Genomic DNA, 19,583 nt, shown 5'->3' on the forward strand with positions numbered 1-19,583 from the left:
ATATAGACAGGTGTGTGCCTTTCCAAATCATGTCCAATCAATTGAATTTACCGCAGGTGGACTCCAATCAAGTTGTAGAAATCTCAAGGATGATCAATGGAAACCGGATGCACCTGAGCTCAATTTCGAGTCTCATAGCAAAGGGTCTGAATACTTAAGTAAATAAAGTATTTATGTTTTAAATATTTTATAAATGTGCAAAAAATTCTAAAAACCTGTTTTCGCATTGTCATTATGAAGTATTGTGTGTAGATTGATGAGGATTCTTAAAGTAGTAATAATAACAATAGGATAGACAACTTCTCACTGGCTCAGCGACCAGGAGATAGTTGGCTAGGCTAGGCGGCCACAAATGTAATCATTTAACACTAGGAGAGTGGAGAACTTCCTAAATAAGTCTTGAAACTTGAATCTAACACATGATCGTTGTTAGAATCTTAATATCACAAACAGAATGTGTTATAAGCAGTTTTTCCAGGACATGTAATTTCCCCCCCTGCCCTTCAGGCCTGTGCTGCTGATGAGGGCCCATCGAAACTACACCTAAACTAATTTCAGGAGATAGTATTCAAATCAAATCACATTTTATTTGCCACATGCGCCGAATATAACAAGTGTAGGCCTTACAGTGAAATACTTACTGGTCAGAGGTCAGTTGCTATATGACAACACTGGTCAGAGGTCAGTTGCTATATGACAACACTGGTCAGAGGTCAGTTGCTATATGACAACACCGGTCAGAGGTCAGTTGCTATATGACAACACTGGTCAGAGGTCAGTTGCTATAGCCTATTACTTGCGAGGCACATCGGAGCATGAATTGAAATAACTCTTTTTTTTTTCTTCACAGGAATGATAGTCATATCTGAGCAGAGGGAGGAAGAAAGTGCGAGTCGAAGTGGAGAAGCGTGTTTTATAATTTCTAAAATTGTTGAATAAAAACAGCGTTTTAGTGGTGATCATTGTCTCTGAATGTACTGAATCTGTCTTTATGGCCCTCGATTAGATCAATGCAATCAGGGATTGGATATAGAGGGGGACTGGAGGCCATTCATCACTGATATCAAATAACTTATCAAATTCTCCAACATCCTCTTCTATACACGGCCTCTTGAAGAAAATGGAATAGTGAACTTTTTGGCCATTTTATTTGTTTTTGCTAGTCTAGTTGGCTATTGAGTCTTAGCTAGCTAGCTAACGGTGAGTAGCTTACACAGTGTAGCCTAGCCTACACAGCGATAGCTACTGTTTACTGCACATGGTATCAGTGTGAAATGACGTGCCAGAACCCACCCATTATTTAGAAATTGATAAGTTGATAGTTTTGTTTGTTTTGTTACAACGTATTGTTTTTTACTGATAAATAATAAAGCACAATTAAAATTCATTACACAGGCCTAAATGACATTTTATGTACAGCACTAGATTTCATGTAAAATGTACTTGAGCGTCCTGAAAGGCATCTGGCAAATAAAATGTATTATTATTATGATTATTATTAATGTCAATATATATCCCTTTCATTTTCCTACCCCGTCCCTACTGCTTACTAGGAATTCTATCTGATGGTATATACATGTTTTGGCCAGTGCTTGACTTGGACAGAAAAAGGTGCCAGTACTCATTTTGGGTGCCGGTACCATTCAGGAACTCCTCAATACTGTTGAGCCAATATTCTATAGGAGGTGAAGGAACTCAAGCAGAAGAACATTTGAGGTGACGGTACTCAGTTCTGTTAGCTTGTTTATAGGTGCCTTGTTAGCTTGATAGGTGTCTTGTTAGCTTGTTGATAGGTGCCTTGTTAGCGTGTTGATAGGTGCCTTGTTAGCTTGATAGGTGCCTTGTTAGCTTGTTGATATGTGCCTTGTTAGCTTGTTGATAGGTGCCTTGTTAGCTTGTTGATAGGTGCCTTGTTAGCTTGATAGGTGCCTTGTTAGCTTGTTGATATGTGCATTGTTAGCTTGTTAATAGGTGCCTTGTTAGCTTGTTGATAGGTGCCTTGTTAGCTTGATAGGTGCCTTGTTAGCTTGTTGATATGTGCCTTGTTAGCTTGTTGATAGGTGCCTTGTTAGCTTGTTGATAGGTGCCTTGTTAGCTTGATAGGTGCCTTGTTAGCTTGTTGATATGTGCATTGTTAGCTTGTTAATAGGTGCCTTGTTAGCTTGTTGATATGTGCATTGTTAGCTTGTTGATAGGTGCCTTGTTAGCTTGTTGATAGGTGCCTTGTTAGCTTGTTGATAGGTGCCTTGTTAGCTTGTTGATATGTGCATTGTTAGCTTGTTAATAGGTGCCATGTTAGCTTGTTGATATGTGCCTTGTTAGCTTGTTGATAGGTGCCTTGTTAGCTTGTTGATATGTGCCTTGTTAGCTTGTTGATATGTGCCTTGTTAGCTTGTTGATAGGTGCCTTGTTAGCTTGTTGATATGTGCCTTGTTAGCTTGTTGATAGGTGCCTTGTTAGCTTGTTGATATGTGCATTGTTAGCTTGTTGATAGGTGCCTTGTTAGCTCGTTGATAGGTGCATGTTAGCTTGTTGATAGGTGCCTTATTAGCTTGTTGATAGGTGCGTGTTAGCTTGTTGATATGTGCATTGTTAGCTTGTTGATAGGTGCCTTGTTAGCTCGTTGATCGGTGCATGTTAGCTTGTTAATAGGTGCCTTGTTAGCTTGTTGTTATGTGCCTTATAAGCTTGTTGATACGTGCCTTATTAGCTTGTTGATAGGTGCCTTGTTAGCTTGTTAATAGGTGCCTTGTTAGCTTGTTGATAGGTGCCTTGTTAGCTTGTTGATAGGTGCCTTGTTAGCTTGTTGATATGTGCATTGTTAGCTTGTTGATATGTGCATTGTTAGCTTGTTGATAGGTGCCTTGTTAGCTTGATAGGTGCCTTGTTAGCTTGTTGATAAGTGCATTGTTAGCTTGTTGATATGTGCATTGTTAGCTTGTTAATAGGTGCCTTGTTAGCTCGTTGATCGGTGCATGTTAGCTTGTTAATAGGTGCCTTGTTAGCTTGTTGTTACGTGCCTTATAAGCTTGTTGATACGTGCCTTATTAGCTTGTTGATAGGTGCCTTGTTAGCTTGTTAATAGGTGCCTTGTTAGCTTGTTGATAGGTGCCTTGTTAGCTTGTTGATAGGTGCCTTGTTAGCTTGTTGATATGTGCATTGTTAGCTTGTTGATATGTGCATTGTTAGCTTGTTGATAGGTGCCTTGTTAGCTTGATAGGTGCCTTGTTAGCTTGTTGATAGGTGCCTTGTTAGCTTGTTGATAGGTGTCTTGTTAGCTTGTTAATAGGTGCCTTGTTAGCTTGTTGATAAGTGCCTTGTTAGCTTGTTGATAAGTGCTGTCTCATGGGTGCCATGTGAGATGTGTCATTAAGCTGAATCGACCGGTGATCACTAAGTGTTGTAATAATTAGCTAGCTTCCTCTGTGAGCCAGTGTAGGCTCATCAGAGGAGGAAGGGGAGGACCAGCCTACTCAGGGAATTTCATAAAAATAGTGAAACATTAAAAATGTTATCCTTTTTAGATAAAACTATACTAAATATATTCACGTCACCAAATACCTGATTAAAACACACTGTTTTGCAATGAAGGTGTACAGTATCCTCAACAGCACTCCCTGGGGTAGCACCACTACCACTACAGTATTTTTTCTGTCCTCCTCTGTCAACATTGACTTCAATACAAAACCTAGGAAGCTCATGATTCTCACCCCCTTCCATAGACTTACACAGTAATCATGACGACTTCCAGAGGACGTCCTCCAAACTTCAAAAATTAAGGAGAAGCAGCAGAAAGAGAGAGAGAGCTAGCTATATTTCGTTTTTCACTTTCACGTACTTAGCTAACTATCACAGCTAGCTAGTTTAGCCTACTCAAACACAAGGCTCAAACAGAGGCTAAGGCTATCCAACACTGGAACTCTTCCAAGTCAAGGTAAGCTTTCATTTTATTAATTTATTGCCACCGGGGCCCGCCCTTGTAACTGCTAAACTGCTTGCTGATTGTACACTGTACCATGTGATTGTAGCGGGTTTACTAACGCGTTAGTTCTAGTAGCTATGTTGACTATGACATTAGCTAATATAGTGACAATGATGTAGGCTGTGTGTAGCGGTTAGCGGTTATGGTATGAAGGTTTGGCTTGGAAAGGTTTTTCCACTGTTGTGTTGTGCACTGAAGTCCACAAGCGAAGGGAAAAGGTGAGAGGAGGAGAGCGCATAGATGCGAGAAGGAATTATACAACAAGCAAAGTGATCATGCTGTTTGTATGTGGCTGCTATGAAAGTGAACTGTATTTGCGCGTGATCAGGGGTTCATTCCGCCGATTCTGTTGAAAAAAGTTTCTGAAACGGAAGCAAACGGAATGAGAAGGGGATGAGCCTACCTGAATTTGTCCAATAGAAACTCCCGTTTGCAACCGTTTGGACTAATAATTACACCCTAGAATAGCTAGATGCAGGCAAGAGTGTGCATTGAATGTGTCACTATCTGTCACCTTGATCACTCCAAGTTATAAACTTTCATTCGTGGGCTAGGTTGTAGCAACCTCGTAAAGGGTATATGGGACATTGTAGTAGTGGTAGCCTAAACCTAGCGCTGTTACATTGAGATGGGTGAATGGAATATGAATGACAGTCATCCAATATGCTGTAATAGAAATAAGGCCAAGCTCATAAAAAAGAAAACGTAGTCCCCTCCTAATCTTAAACAGCACTGACCGCCACTGCTGTGAGTCGATATCAGCTATTTAAAAACCTCCGGTGGTCCAGCATTCAGCACATTCAGCAGAAACACAACGCACATGACGAGAGGCATTTCTCAAGATCATGCCCTTCCGCTAAGAAGAGGATATGTGCCTTTCTCAAGGATACCGGACAGACTGTATACACACACACACACACACACACACACACACACACGCACACACACACACACACACAGACACAAACACACACAGTCAGCATGAAACTCAAGCCAGAGAAGCTGGTAGAGGAAGTGGAAGTAGTGGGTTTGAGATCTGGAGCCCAGTGGATACTGATACAATACTGAACATGGAGAGTCCCCATATACTACAATACTGAACATGGAGGGTCCCCAGATAATACAATACACTATATATATACAGTACCAGTCAAAAGTTTGGACACACCTACTCATTCCAGGGTTTTTCTTTATTTTTACTATTTTCTACATTGTACAATAATAGTGAAGACATCAAAACTATGAAATAACACATATGGAATCATGTAGTAACCAAAAAAAGTGTTAAACAAACCAAAATATATTTTATATTTGAGATTCTTCAAATAGCCACCCTTTGTCTTGATGACAGCTTTGCACACTATTGGCATTCTCTCAACCAGCTTCATGAGGTAGTCACCTGGGATGCATTTCAATTAACAGATGTGGAATTTCTTTCCTTGTTAATGCATTTGAGGCAATCAGTTGTGTTGTGACAAGGTAGGGGGGGTATACAGAAGATAGCCCAATTTGGTAAGAGACCAAGTCCATATTATGGCAAGAACAGCTCAAATAAGCAAAGAGAAATGACAGTCCATCATTACTTTAAGACATGAAGGTCACTCAATCAGGAACATTTCAAGAACTTTGAAAGTTTATTCTAGTGCAGTCGCAAAAACCATCAAGCGCCATTATGAAACTGGCTCTCATGAGAACCGCCACAGGAAAGGAAGACCCAGAGTTACCTCTGCTGCAGAGGATAAGTTCTTAGAGTTCAAGTAACAGACACATCTCAACATCAACTGTTCAGAGGAGACTGCGTGAATCAGGCCTTCATGGTTGAATTGCTGCAAAGAAACCACTGCTAAAGGACACCAATAATAATAAGAGAATGGCTTGGGCCAAGAAACACGAGCAATGGACATTAGACCGGTGGAAATCTGTCCTTTGGTCTGGAGTCCAAATTTGAGACTTTTGGTTCCAACCGCCGTGTCTTTGTGAGACGCAGAGTAGGTGAACGGATGATCTCCGTATGTGTGGTTCCCACCGTGAAGCATGGAGGAGGAGGTGTGATGGTGCTTTGCTGGTGACACTGTCTGTGATTTCTTTAGAATTCAAAGCACACTTTACCAGCATGGCTACCACAGCATTCTGCAGCGATACGCCATCCCATCTGGTTTGTGATTCGTGGGACTATCATTTGTTTTTCAACAGGACAATGACCCAAAACACACCTCCAGGCTGTGTAAGGGATTTTTGACCAAGAAGCAGAGTGATGGAGTGCTGCATCAGATGACCTGGCCTCCACAATCACCCGACCTCAACCAAATTGAGATGATTTGGGATGAGTTGGACCGTAGAGTGAAGGAAAAGCAGCCAACAAGTGCTCAGCATATGTGGGAACTCCTTCAAGACTGTTGGAAAGCATTCCTCATGAAGCTGGTTGAGAGAATGCCAAGAGTGTGCAAAGCTGTCATCAAGGCAAAGGGTGCCTACTTTGAAGAATCTAAAATCTAAAATATATTTTGATTTGATTTGATTTGATTTGATTTGATTTGATTTGAGAAGAGAAGAGAAGAGAAGAGAAGAGAAGAGAAGAGAAGAGAAGAGAAGAGAAGAGAAGAGAAGAGAAGAGAAGAGAAGAGAAGAGAAGAGGGGTCATGTTTTTGTTCCATGGTCCAGCTGCTAAAACAATGTGTGCGTGTGTGTGTAGATGATTTAGTATGTGTGTAGGTGGAGAGGCCACTGGGGACAGAGAGGAAAGAAGGCCTACTCCAGGACCTCGGGGCTAGGGACCCTTCATCCACCTTGAACAGAGACCCCTGACACACACAGAACAGACCCTCTAGCCTTCCCTGAAGACCTTACACAATGGACACGATGGAAGAGACTATAGGAACCCTACACCACTGAACCATTCACTGTTCCATTCACTGTTCCATTCACTGTTCCATTCACTCACCATTTACAGATCATTCACTTCAAAAACAAAGACCTCAGCCTTTCCGTGGACAGACACAATGAACCCACACACAGACAGAGGGTCCCCATTTCTCCCTCTACAAACCCCATTACCCATCTATTCTATATCATTCTCCCCCCTTAACCACACCTCCTGTTGTCCCTTCCTAAAGTACATCCCTTAACCACACCTCCTGTTGTCCCTTCCTAATGTACATCCCTTAACCACACCCCCTGTTTTCCCTGTCTAAAGTACATCCCCTCCTTACCCCCACCCCTCCCTATCCACACCCTCTCTCTATACCCCCACCCCTCCCTATCCACACCCTCTCTCTATACCCCCACCCCTCCCTATCCACACCCTCTCTCTATACCCCCACCCCTCCCTATCCACACTCTCTTTCTACCCCCACCCCTCCCTATCCACACTCTCTTTCTACCCCCACCCCTCCCTATCCACACTCTCTTTCTACCCCCACCCCTCCCTATCCACACTCTCTTTCTACCCCCACCCCTCCCTATCCACACTCTCTTTCTACCCCCACCCATCCCTATCCACACCCTCTCTCTCTATACCCCCACCCCTCCCTATCCACACCCTCTCTCTCAATTTAATTCAAATGGCTTTATTGGCAGGGTGACCATAAATATGGGTTTGATGGGTTCTGACTTCTAAACTTGAAATACTGTTAATCATCAGTTCTCCCATAGACACGAGGAGTGCCATAGTCTGGTTTATACACCAGAAGTTAATGGTTATCTGTAGGATGAATGTATATGGTGGGGTCAATTAAGGTTGGATATGAGCCAGGGGGCTTGGAATGCTACTAAGGCATAAAAGGCAATCATATGGTCGCGGTCACTGATAAGGGTGGATAGGTGTGGATCAGTGAGGAATGTGGGCCGAGATCAGGTCACATTAAGGGAGAAGGAGCAGTTTATTGCCTGCATCACTTAACTTCCTGTCTAGCAATAAACATGTAATGTTTAGAGGGAAGGGAGGATACTTCACCCAAATAGGGGTATATATACTTGTGCTGGTTGGAACATGTTTTTTGTCTTATGCAGCTGTGGGACCCAGTGGGTGAATAAACTTGGTTGAGCTTTACTAATCGTCCGTGAGTTTTACTCGGTTTGTTTAGAACCTAACAGGTTGTATTTACAGTGGTGTTTGTGCTCCACTGGTTGCCCTTTTCTTGTGTCAACAGGTCACACATCTTACTGCTGTGATGGCACACTGTGGTATTTCACCCAATAGATATGGGAGTTTATCCAAATTGGGTTTGTTTTCAAATTCTGTGTAATCTGACGGAAATATGTGTCTCTAATATGGTCATACATTTGGCAGCAGGTTAGGAAGTGCAGCTCAGTTTCCACCTCATTTTGTGGGCAGTGTGCACATAGCCTGTCTTCTCTTGAGAGCCAGGTCTGCCTACGGCGGCCTTTCTCAATAGCAAGGCTATGCTCACTGTGTCTGTACATAGTCAAAGCTTTCCTTAATTTTGGGTCAGTTACAGTGGTCAGGTATTCTGCCACTGTGTGCTCTCTGTTTAGGGCCAAATAGCATTCTAGTTTGCTCTGTTTTATTTTGTTAATTCGTTCCAATGTGTCAAGTAATTCTCTTTTTGTTTTCTCATGATTTGGTTGGGTCTAATTGTGTTGTTGTTGTTGTCCTGGGGCTCTGTGGGGTCTGTTAGTGTTTGTGAACAGAGCCCCAGGACCAGCTTACTTAGGGGACTCTTCTCCAAGTTCATCTCTCTGTAGGTGATGGCTTTGATATGGAAGGTTTGGGAATCACTTCCTTTTAAGTGGTTATAGAATTTAATGGCTCTTTTCTGGATTTTGATAATTAGCAGGTATTGGCTTAATTCTGCTCTGCATGCATTATTTGGTGATTTACGTTGTACACAGGTGATGTTTTTGCAGAATTCTGCATGCAGAGTCTCAATTTGGTGTTTGTCCCATTTTGTGAATTCTTGGTTGGTGAGCGGACCCCAGACCTCACAACCATAAATCCGTTCTACTCTCTGGCAGTACAGTACACTACAGCAGCCCCCCATCCCAGGAGGATATGGCTGATATCTCTGTCAGGTGGTTTTAGTACAGCAACAGTAGCTGTGTGTTCATCAGATGGTTTTAGTACGGTAACAGTAACTGACCCAGGAGAATATGGACAGGAAAGAGACATAACTAGGAGCAGAGGCAGGGAGGCAACTCCAGCCTGCTAAACACATTGACCAGGAGACATGTGAGCTGGGCGATCTGATATTATCCAGTCCTCTAAGGAGATGTTCTGTTCAGTACATCATGTTGATTAATACTGCAGCACTATTACACACACACACACACACACACTCACACACTGCTCTGAGGACTTCCCTGCCAGCAGGGCTGTGGGTTGTGGACTCTCTCCCTCCCTCTGATTGGTTGAAGTGGGCTGCTGGCGATGGCATCCTCCCACCCCAGGGACTCTGGGCCCTGTCATGCTTTCTAAGATTATCCCGACCAGGACAAGTCATGTGTTCGCTCTACTACAGTACAGTACAAACATACTGTACAACACACAGGAAGTGACTGCTGGGACGAGCAGGAAATGACACATGCCAAATTCACAACCAGAAACATAAGATACACGATAGGTCGACACGGACAGTCAGAAACAGACAGTCAGATACGCAACACAGTTCACACATCGGCCCACAAGGGTAGAATGTAAACACACACGGCCACAACCACACAGAACTAGATCCAGAAGTCATGTGTTTCCTCTGGGAGGTAGGGTAATTGCACCTATTAAAGCCCATCAAAATCTAAGTTTAGACATTTCTAACATATACTGCCGTAATTTCTGTAAGAAAAGTTTATATAAAATGAAAGATTAATTTCTCATGTAAAGTTTTATGACTTTACTTTAATAAGACATTAAAAATATTTGATCAAATATGTGCAGACTGGGTCTAATGGGTACCAAGTGTACCCTTTAAGATAATGGGTGTTCCGAAAAAAGCCCACCTTTAATTTACAAATGTTCAAAACTTACAAACATACATTATAAAATGCAACATGGAAAGTGTTGGTCCCATGTTTCATGAACTGAAATAAAAAGATCCCAGAAATGTTGCATACGCACAAAAAGCTTATTTCTCTCAAAAAAAAATTGCACAAATTTGTTTACATCCCTGTGAGTGAGCATTTTATCCTTTGTCAAGATAATCCATCCACCTGACAGGTGTGGCATATCAAGAAGCTGATTAAACAGCATGATTATTACACAGGTGCACCTTGTGCTGGGGACAATAATAGGTAACTCTAAAATGTGCCGTTTTGTCATGCAACACAATGCCACAGATGTTTAAAATTTTGAGGGAGCGTGCAATTGGCAGGAATGTTCATTTCTCTACCATAAGCCGACTCCGAAGTCATTTTAGAGAATTTGGCAGTACGTCCAACCGGCCTCGCAACCGCAGACCACGTGTAACCACGCCAGCCCAGGACCTTCCACATCCGGTTTCTTCACCAGCGGGATCGTCAGAGGGGGAGGGTGGCTTGATACAGGAGGGGGTCGCAGTTCCGGAGCGACCCACTAGGTGTCATCCCCCGACAACCTTAGGCACCTCCTCACTCACAGTCTGGACTAATCATTATCCTATCGGTGTCACCTGTGTCTACCTGTTCACCTGTGTATTTATGCCCTCACTTCCCTGTGTTCCCTTGCTCTGTATTCTCTGCTAGCTTCTCAATGCCAAACGTGTGCATGTTTGTTCCAGTGCGCCTGTTTTGCACACTGGACTGGTTACGCTGGATTACGGAATAAACTCTGTATAGTGTGATTTACCCTCCTGCACCTGACTCCTTCAAATCACGCATCACAAAACAGCAGAAATGTGTTCTTGTTTTCAATTTTATTTGAATCCAAAGATGGAAGTGGGCTTAATGGGTAGAAGAAAGGATGACCAACAGAGAGGGAGCATCAGAAAGGATGACCAACAGAGAGGGAGGATCAGAAAGGATGACCAACAGAGAGGGAGGATCAGAAAGGATGACAGACTGAGAGGGAGGATCAGAAAGGATGACAGACTGAGAGAAGAATGTCAGAGAGAGAGAGGGAGCATCAGACATCCAGAAGAAAGGATGACAGCCCATAGAGCCAGCCAGTAGATAAGACCTCCAGAGGTAAGAAAGGGGTCAGAGGTCAGAGTTATACAACCCTCACCCGCTCTGGCCTCATCATCACAGACCACACACTATGACCTTTGACCTGACCTCTGATAACCCCTGCTGGCCGCTTCCTGACTCTCAACCAACTGTCTGAGAGAGGAATGTTCTCTCCTGGTAGAAGTGGGATGTAGCCTAGCAACAGATCTAACTGATACAGCCTCTCTTATAAAGACTGATAGAGTCAGACTGGGCTGACATGATGACAGTAGTCAGGGCAGGCGTAACTTAATCTATGACCAAACACTGAGTCATGCTACAAGCATAATGTACTGTGAGTAAATACACAAACACCTGGAAATGATGCATTTGAGGAGTGCTGTATTATAAAAAATACTCCTGTAAGGAATCTATTATTTCCTTCTAATTCTGAATGTGCCCACTGTAAGACTACACCTCCAGTGATATAAAACAAGAAACAAGGACCCACTTATAACAAGCCACACGCCACTGTGCATGTTAAACACACTAATTAGCATGTCCTCTAGGGTGAGAAAGGGCACGGAGACAAACAGAGCTAATGTAAATATTGAGCGAGCTGAGGGCGGTCCTTCGTGCAGCGTGCCTCCATATGGCCCAACCGTGATAAAGGATAGAGCGTGGGAGACGCGCATTCCGCGACTAGTTTCTGCTTCCTGTCCCTCTCACCCACTAAATGTATTTCACAGATGACCAAAACACCCTGAAATTATGAACGGTGCATACATAGGCCATAATCAGATAATTAATTATGTGAACTAACAGGCGATTGGAGCATTTTTTACAGAATGGTAACAAAACCATCACTTGTAAAACTAGGTCGGCCTACATTGTTGTATTAAGTGGCATGGTGGTTGTTTGATTTTCACGGTAGCATATCTGTTTGATCATAGTCTAGCAAATAAAACAGGCCGCAATAAAAGCAAAAATAATGTATAACAGTATGCCTATATAAGCCGTTACCAATTAGAAAGAACTGTAAACGATATGACTAGCCTAGTAGCCTAGGCATTTTAATCAATGGGAATAATCAATATGCTGTGGTAGCATGTGCGCGCGGTGGCGGTACTCATGAATGAGAAATAACGGGCTGCTGAATGGCTGAGCGCCGACTCTGCCAGTGAAAGAACGGATCCCGAAATCCGCGTCAATTAATGACCGTTAACAGAGAGACTATTCGCATGGCCAGGACACAGACAGTCCCTGTGATTGCCCATGACTGCTGGAGACAGAATGTTATAATGGTCTCTGTTATGGTCAGTGACCAGAGACCTACCCCTCGATCCGCTAAATGGATTATGGGGAAAGTCCCTTACCGCGACCCTCAATCCCAAATAGCTAATGTCTTGAGGCTTCTCTGAGGAAGCGCATCAATCACTGAGGTGTAATAAGATAGGCATCAATCAAGTTTGTTACGGTCTAGGCTACCCGTGTGTCGCAATAATGTTTTTTTAAATGGATGCGTTTCAGCACCAGGCGCGTTGGCGAGTCGAATGGACAGACGGCTATCCTTCAGCACCTGGAGCGAACACAGTGAGCCGCTGAGCCTAGCTGCCCTCCTCACTAAAGCACGAAGCAAACCTTATCATAGCCTAGAAATACAATTATATGTGGAACGTTGCCTAGGTTACAGGTTGGCGATCATAAAGGCAACTAGTAGGCTAGAATGGGCGCTAAAAAGCTTCCAGCAATATCCAAGCAGGTCGGAAGCCACAAAATTGAAAACATGAACGCAGCAGCGCTCACCTCGATGTCCGACTCACTGCATGGCGCTACGCTGATGTCGGGGAGCCGATCCTTGCTCTGTTGTTTGTTGTTATTGCTGTTGTTGTTGTTGTTGTTGTTCTCCAATCAAGGCCATTAATATACATTACTTGTCTTCATATCGTTATCCTCGACGAGCAGTTAGACAGATACAGGAGGCTACCGGCGGCACCGTTCCATTTTCTCCATATCCGCTCGAAGCACACTGCACTGTAGGATCCACTGTCTCTCATTCGGGGGATGTCTGCCCTTAAAGGAGCCGCCCACGGTTCCCGCTTGCCTAGACCAGTTCATGTACCCTTGGTGGAAACGTTTAGTGGGTTTCTTTGTGAGCAAGAGGGAAGTCCATTATGTGTAATCCCACCAGTCTCCCTCTTTTTCTCGCTGTCTCTTAGAGGCGTCATGCCCATAGGGGGCACAGGGGCACGTGCCCCCTCAGATTTGTCCTGTTAAAAAAATATGTATGTTCAATATATACAGTACCAGTCAAATGTTTGGACACACCTACTCATTCAAGGGTTTTTCTTTATTTTTACTATTTTCTACATTGTAGAATAATAGTGAAGACATCAAAACTATGAAATAACACATATGGAATCATGTAGTAACCAAAAAAGTGTTAAACAAATCAAAATATATTTTATGTTTGAGATTCTTCAAATAGCCACCCTTTGCCTTGATGACAGCTTTGCACACTCTTGGCATTCTCTCAACCAGCTTCACCTGGAATGCTTTTCCAACAGTCTTGAAGGAGTTCCCACATATGCTGAGCACTTGTTGGCTGCTTTTCCTTCACTCTGCTGTCCGACTCATCCCAAACCATCTCAATTGGGTTGAGGTTGGGTGATTGTGGAGGCCAGGTCATCTGATGCAGCTCTCCATCACTCTCCCTCTTGGTAAAATAGCCCTTACACAGCCTGGAGGTGTGTTGAGTCATTGTCCTGTTGAAAAACAAATGATAGTCCCACTAAGCCCAAACCAGATGGGATGGCGTAACGCTGCAGAATGCTGTGGTAGCCATGCTGGTTAAGTGTGCCTTGAATTCTAAATAAATCACAGACAGTGTCACCAGCAAAGCACCCCCACACCATAACACCTCCTCCATGCTTTACGGTTAGAAATACACATGCGGGGATCATCCGTTCTCACAAAGACACGGCGGTTTGAACCAAAAATCTTACATTTGGACTCCAGACCAAAGGATAAATTTCCACTGGTCTAATGTCCATTGCTCATGTTTCTTGGCCCAAGCATGTCTCCTCTTCTTATTGGTGTCCTTTAGTAGTGGTTTCTTTGCAGCAATTCGACCATGAAGGCCTGATTCACGCAGTCTCCTCTGAACAGTTGATGTTGAGATGTGTCTGTTACTTGAACTCTGTGAAGCATTTATTTGGGCTGCAGTTTCTGAGGCTGGTAACTCTAATGAACTTATCCTCTGCAGCAGAGGTAACTCTGGGTCTTCCTTTCCTGTGGTGGTCCTCATGAGAGCCAGTTTCATCATAGCACTTGATGGTTTTTGCGACTGCACTTAAAGAATCCTTCAAAGTTCTTGAAATGTTCTGGATTGACTGACCTTCATGTCTTAAAGTACTGATGGACTGTCATTTCTCTTTGCTTATTTGAGCTCTTGTTGCCATAATATGGACTTGGTCTTTTACCAAATAGGGCTATCTTCTGTATACCCCCCCTACCTTGTCACAACACAACTGATTGGTTCAAATGCATTAAGAAGGAAATAAATTCCACAAATGAACTTTTAAGAAGGCACACCTGAACCAATCAATGCAAAGCTGTCATCAAGGCAAAGGGTGGCTACTTTGAAGAATCTCACACTTTTTTGGTTACTACATGATTCCATGAGTTATTTCACAGTTTTGATGTCTTCACTATTGTTCTACAATGTAAAAAATAGTAGACTTGTAGTGTATATATACTACATGACCGAAAGTATGTGGACACCTGCTTGTCGAACATCTCATTCCAAAATCATGGGCATTAATATGGAGTTGGTCCCCTCTTTGCTACTATAACAGCCTCCACTCTTCTGGGAAGGCTTTCCACAAGATGTTGGAACATTGCTGCGGGGACTTGCTTCCATTCAGCCACTAGTGAGGTCGGGCACTGATGTTGGGCTGTTAGACCTGGCTCGCTGCCGGCGTTCCAATTCATTCCAAAGTTGTTCGATGGGGTTGAGGTCAGGGCTTTGTGCAGGCCAGTCAAGTTCTTCCACACACCGATCTCGACAAACCATTTCTGTATGGACCTCGCTTTGTGCACAGGGTCATTGTCATGCTAAAACAGGAAAGGGCCTTCCCCAAACTGTTGCCACTAAGTTGGAAGCACAGAATTGTCTAGAATGTCATTGTAAGCTGTAGCGTTAAGATTGCATGAAGCTCCCGACGAAGAGTTATTGTGCTGATGTTGCTTCCAGAAGCAGTTTGGAACTCGGTAGTGAGTGTTGCAACCGAAGACAGACGATTTTTACGCGCTACGTCCTTCAGCACTTGGCGGTCCCGTTCTGTGAGCTTCTGTGGCCTACCACTTCGCGGCTGAGCCGTTGTTGCTCCTAGACGTTTCCACTTCACAATAAAAGCACTTACAGTTGACCGGGGCAGCTCTAGCAAGGCAGAAATTTGACAAATTAACTTGTTGGAAAGGTAGCATCCTATGACGGTGCCACGTTGAAAGTCACAGAGCAGCGAAGCTGGTGAAACCATATTTTATTTGTTCTAGTTCATTATTGTTATTATTATATGTTCCTTGTTCTGCTGTTTTAGTTAAAAAACATGCAAATTCCTGTGAGATTAAAAGGCTCAGGACTGTACAATTTAGCAACATGACTCAGGGTGAAGGAAGTTGACACACACGCTCAGGGAGGTGAGTCTAGTTAACCGATTGGTTGCATGGTGGCGATGTTGGTCAGGAAAAAACGTTAATGCAAGCTCATTGGTTCATAGCGGCCATGTTGTTTTAGCTAGACTCTTGGAAAATTTGGTTCCGATCGGTTCAGAAGAAGACGACGTTTAAGGTGAAGTCAATTTCATTTAAATGTTTCCAAAATACATCAAAAGCATTTAGCATGATCTGGTTGATTTTGAGTTCTGATATCTGCCAACCGTGGTCAGGAGTACAGAAGTAGTTAATCCCAGGGTGATGTGTCCAATTTTTCCTGATGGTGGGGCCACAGCTTGAACCCCGGCATGGCTGCTTGGAGCTTTCATTTGTTGTTGTTGTTGTTGTTGTTGTTGTTTCTCTGTAATTCTACTAGCCACCTAGCAATGTTATGAAGTTGGCTTTAGCTAGCCCAGATAGGTTCCCAATCTCCCAACCTCATAACTAGCTACCAAGAAGCCATTTCAGAATGTCAATCACGTTAGAGTAGCTAGCTTGACTAACTATCTTAGCTGGCATGTCTGTTGGCAAGGTTGGTAGACTTTAGAAAGTCAAGCATTAACTAAATGTACTGAATAATACTCACATTACTTTCAGTCTTTTACCCAGATTTAGCAGAGAAGCATATTCTTTAAAAAAAAGAACCAACAAGAGGTATGCTTAGATATAAAAAAAAAAAGAATATATATATATTATATAGAATTAAGCATAATGATTATGCTCTAGATTGCAGGAAAAAGCTGTTTCAGGTGTTTGAAAAATGCAAAATTCTCCAATTTACAGTCTGTGGGCCTAGCCCCTCTCTGGACCCACCCCCCTAGACATCCTCACGTATTTTGTGCCCCCTCAGATTTTTGGCATGCCTGCTCTCCCTCCCTCTCACTCCCTCTCTCTCACCCGCACACTCCCTATAGCAGGGGTCTAAACTGCGCTAATGTTGGTTCACACTTTATATTCCGGAACGTTCAGTGCTGGTGGGTTTTCTGGAGTGGTGAGTGGGAGAGAGAGAGCCAGGTGACCTCTTTACCCACACCCACACACACACGAGAGAGGATCATTATTGCCACCCACACCCACACACACACACACGTTTGTTTTACTATCCTTGTGGGAACCAAACAATTGATTCCAATTCAAAATCTTATTTTCCATAACCTCTAACCGTAAAGGCGTCCGCATGCTTCCCATCGGAACAGTTTGTGTTATATTATATTATGACGGCATTTTGTTATTGTTCGTTTTGGTTTTCAGCTGTTCGGGCACAAGACATTCTTTCTCGAAGCAAGCCAAAGTTCGGTAGCCGAAGTCCCTTTGTCGGTGATTGGTCAACAGTAGGGAATCTTCAATGAAGGGTTGGTTGTCATTCAATGAGAGATTAATCGTTTTCATGGCAATTTTTTTACTTGAGAAATACTGCACCAAACATCTTAGTTAGATGTAAAATTGCGTGACTAAGATCTCCTCAGCAAAAATGGCAACATTAATGACAGATTTCTTGAGTTATCTTAGATTAATTCTGACTATTTTGAGGAAGGCTATGGCATCTCAAGATGGACAAACAGTACTATTGCAGGTTTTATTTCGTTTTTCAAGCGAAGGTCTTTCAGGGGACTATGCTAGCACACTCGTTCAGTTCGCCTAGCTGAGTTTAGCTAGGCGCAAGCCGAACCGAAGCATGAGGAAGGCTTAACCTAACCTTAACCCTAACCCTAACCCTAACCTTAACCCTAACCCTAACCCTAACCCTAACCCTAACCCTTAACCTAACCCTAACCCTAACCCTAACCCTTAACCTAACCTTAACCCTAACCCTAACCCTAACCCTAACCCTAACCCTAACCCTTCACCTAACCTTAACCCTAACCCTAACCCAAAACCCCTAACCCTAACCCTTCACCTAACCTTAACCCTAACCCTAACCCTTAACCTAACCCTAACCCTTAACCCTAACCCTAACCCTAACCCTAACCCTAACCCTAACCCTAACCCTTCACCTAACCTTAACCCTAACCCTAACCCAAAACCCCTAACCCTAACCCTTCACCTAACCTTAACCCTAACCCTAACCCTTAACCTAACCCTAACCCTTAACCCTAACCCTAACCCTAACCCTAACCCAAAACCCTAACCCTAACCCTAACCCTAACCCAAAACCCCTAACCCTAACCCTTAACCTAACCTTAACCCTAACCCTAACCCTAACCCTAACCCTTAACCTAACCTTAACCCTAACCCTAACCCAAAACCCCTAACCCTAACCCTAACCCTTAACCTAACCTTAACCCTAACCCTAACCCTAACCTTAACCCTAACCCTAACCCAAAACCCCTAACCCTAACCCTAACCCTAACCCTTAACCTAACCTTAACCCTAACCTTAACCCTTCACCTAACCTTAACCCTAACCCTAAACCTAACCCTAACCCTTAACCTAACCTTAACCCTAACCCTAACCCAAAACCCCTAACCCTAACCCTAACCCTTAACCTAACCTTAACCCTAACCCTAACCCAAAACCCCTAACCCTAACCCTTCACCTAACCTTAACCCTAACCCTAACCCTAACCCTAACCCTTCACCTAACCTTAACCCTAACCCTAACCCAAAACCCCTAACCCTAAACCTAACCCTAACCCTTAACCTAACCTTAACCCTAACCCTAACCCAAAACCCCTAACCCTAACCCTAACCCTAACCCTTAACCTAACCTTAACCCTAACCCTAACCCAAAACCCCTAACCCTAAACCTAACCCTAAAAATAGCCTTTTTCCTTGTGGGGACCGGTGTAATGTCTGAATTTTCCTTGTTTTACTATCCTTGTGAGGACTTCTGGTCCCCACAAGGATAGTATAACCAAACACACAAACACACACACATACATACTTAGTCTCAATCACTAGCCATTTGTCTTACCACTCCATTATATCAGAGTTTATAGGCCTGGCCCTGGCACACCATGCTACACAAACATACAACCAACCCATTTAGACACAGCAAGATACATACATTCATTTGGTGGCAGACAGACAGACAGACACAGTAACGTCATTGAGTGCAGACAGACAGACACAGTGACGTCATTGAGTGCAGAGTGACCCAGCCACCCCCACACGATTTCTCACAGTATTGTTCTTTCAGACTGTCTCCTGAAAATCACTCACAAGGGGCTTCCTGGGGGAGGGGCTCAGACCAGCTGGACACACACACACACACACACACACACACACACACACAGGGTGCTTTCCACACTGCCCACCTGCGGTCCAGTGGAGGACTGCTGCAAAAGCTGTGAGTGTTTTATATGATACAACATCAGTTCTTGTTGCATTTAAAACTTGTCTAAGTCCTATCATCAACTGATGTCAGCCAGTGTATGGCTGTGGATTGATTGGCATATTGGTAGTTAATTTGAAACATTTATGGAATCAATCCTCAAAAACTGGCTGGCTAGCTAGCTAGCAGATAATGTCTTCAAATTCATTATTTTACACAATATCTTATCACAGCTCTGGCAAACCATGGTTGACCAACTCCCTGACCAAAATGGCTGACCTGACCAAAATGGCTGACCTGACCAAAATGGCTGACCTTTATCACATCATAAGAAGGGTCATGTCCATTCTAGTACTCTAATTCCTAATTCTATGGTCTATAATATAAATAATAATATGCCATTTAGCAGACGCTTTTATCCAAAGCGACTTACAGTCATGTGTGCATACATTTTTACATATGGGTGGTCCCGGGGATCGAACCCACTACCCTGGCGTTACAAGCGCCGTGCTCTCCAGAGGACCATTAATGCTCCACA

General features: G+C 43.4%; 1 protein-coding gene across 1 annotated transcript in view; it reads right to left on the reverse strand.

Moving 5' to 3' along the window:
• LOC311106253 (SH2B adapter protein 2-like) overlaps positions 1-9,407 on the reverse strand; it is a gene marked incomplete at its 5' end in the record, with an annotated part of 26,452 nt that extends 17,045 nt beyond the window's left edge. The window contains one exon of the mRNA XM_084148547.1: positions 9,282-9,407. Coding sequence (XP_084004673.1) covers positions 9,282-9,407 — 126 coding nt within the window. The remainder of the gene's footprint in view (positions 1-9,281) is intronic.
• Positions 9,408-19,583: the final 10,176 nt, after the last annotated feature.

This window comes from Coregonus lavaretus (assembly GCF_964263955.1).
Source record: "Coregonus lavaretus genome assembly, chromosome: 30".
Lineage (NCBI taxonomy): Eukaryota > Metazoa > Chordata > Actinopteri > Salmoniformes > Salmonidae > Coregonus > Coregonus lavaretus.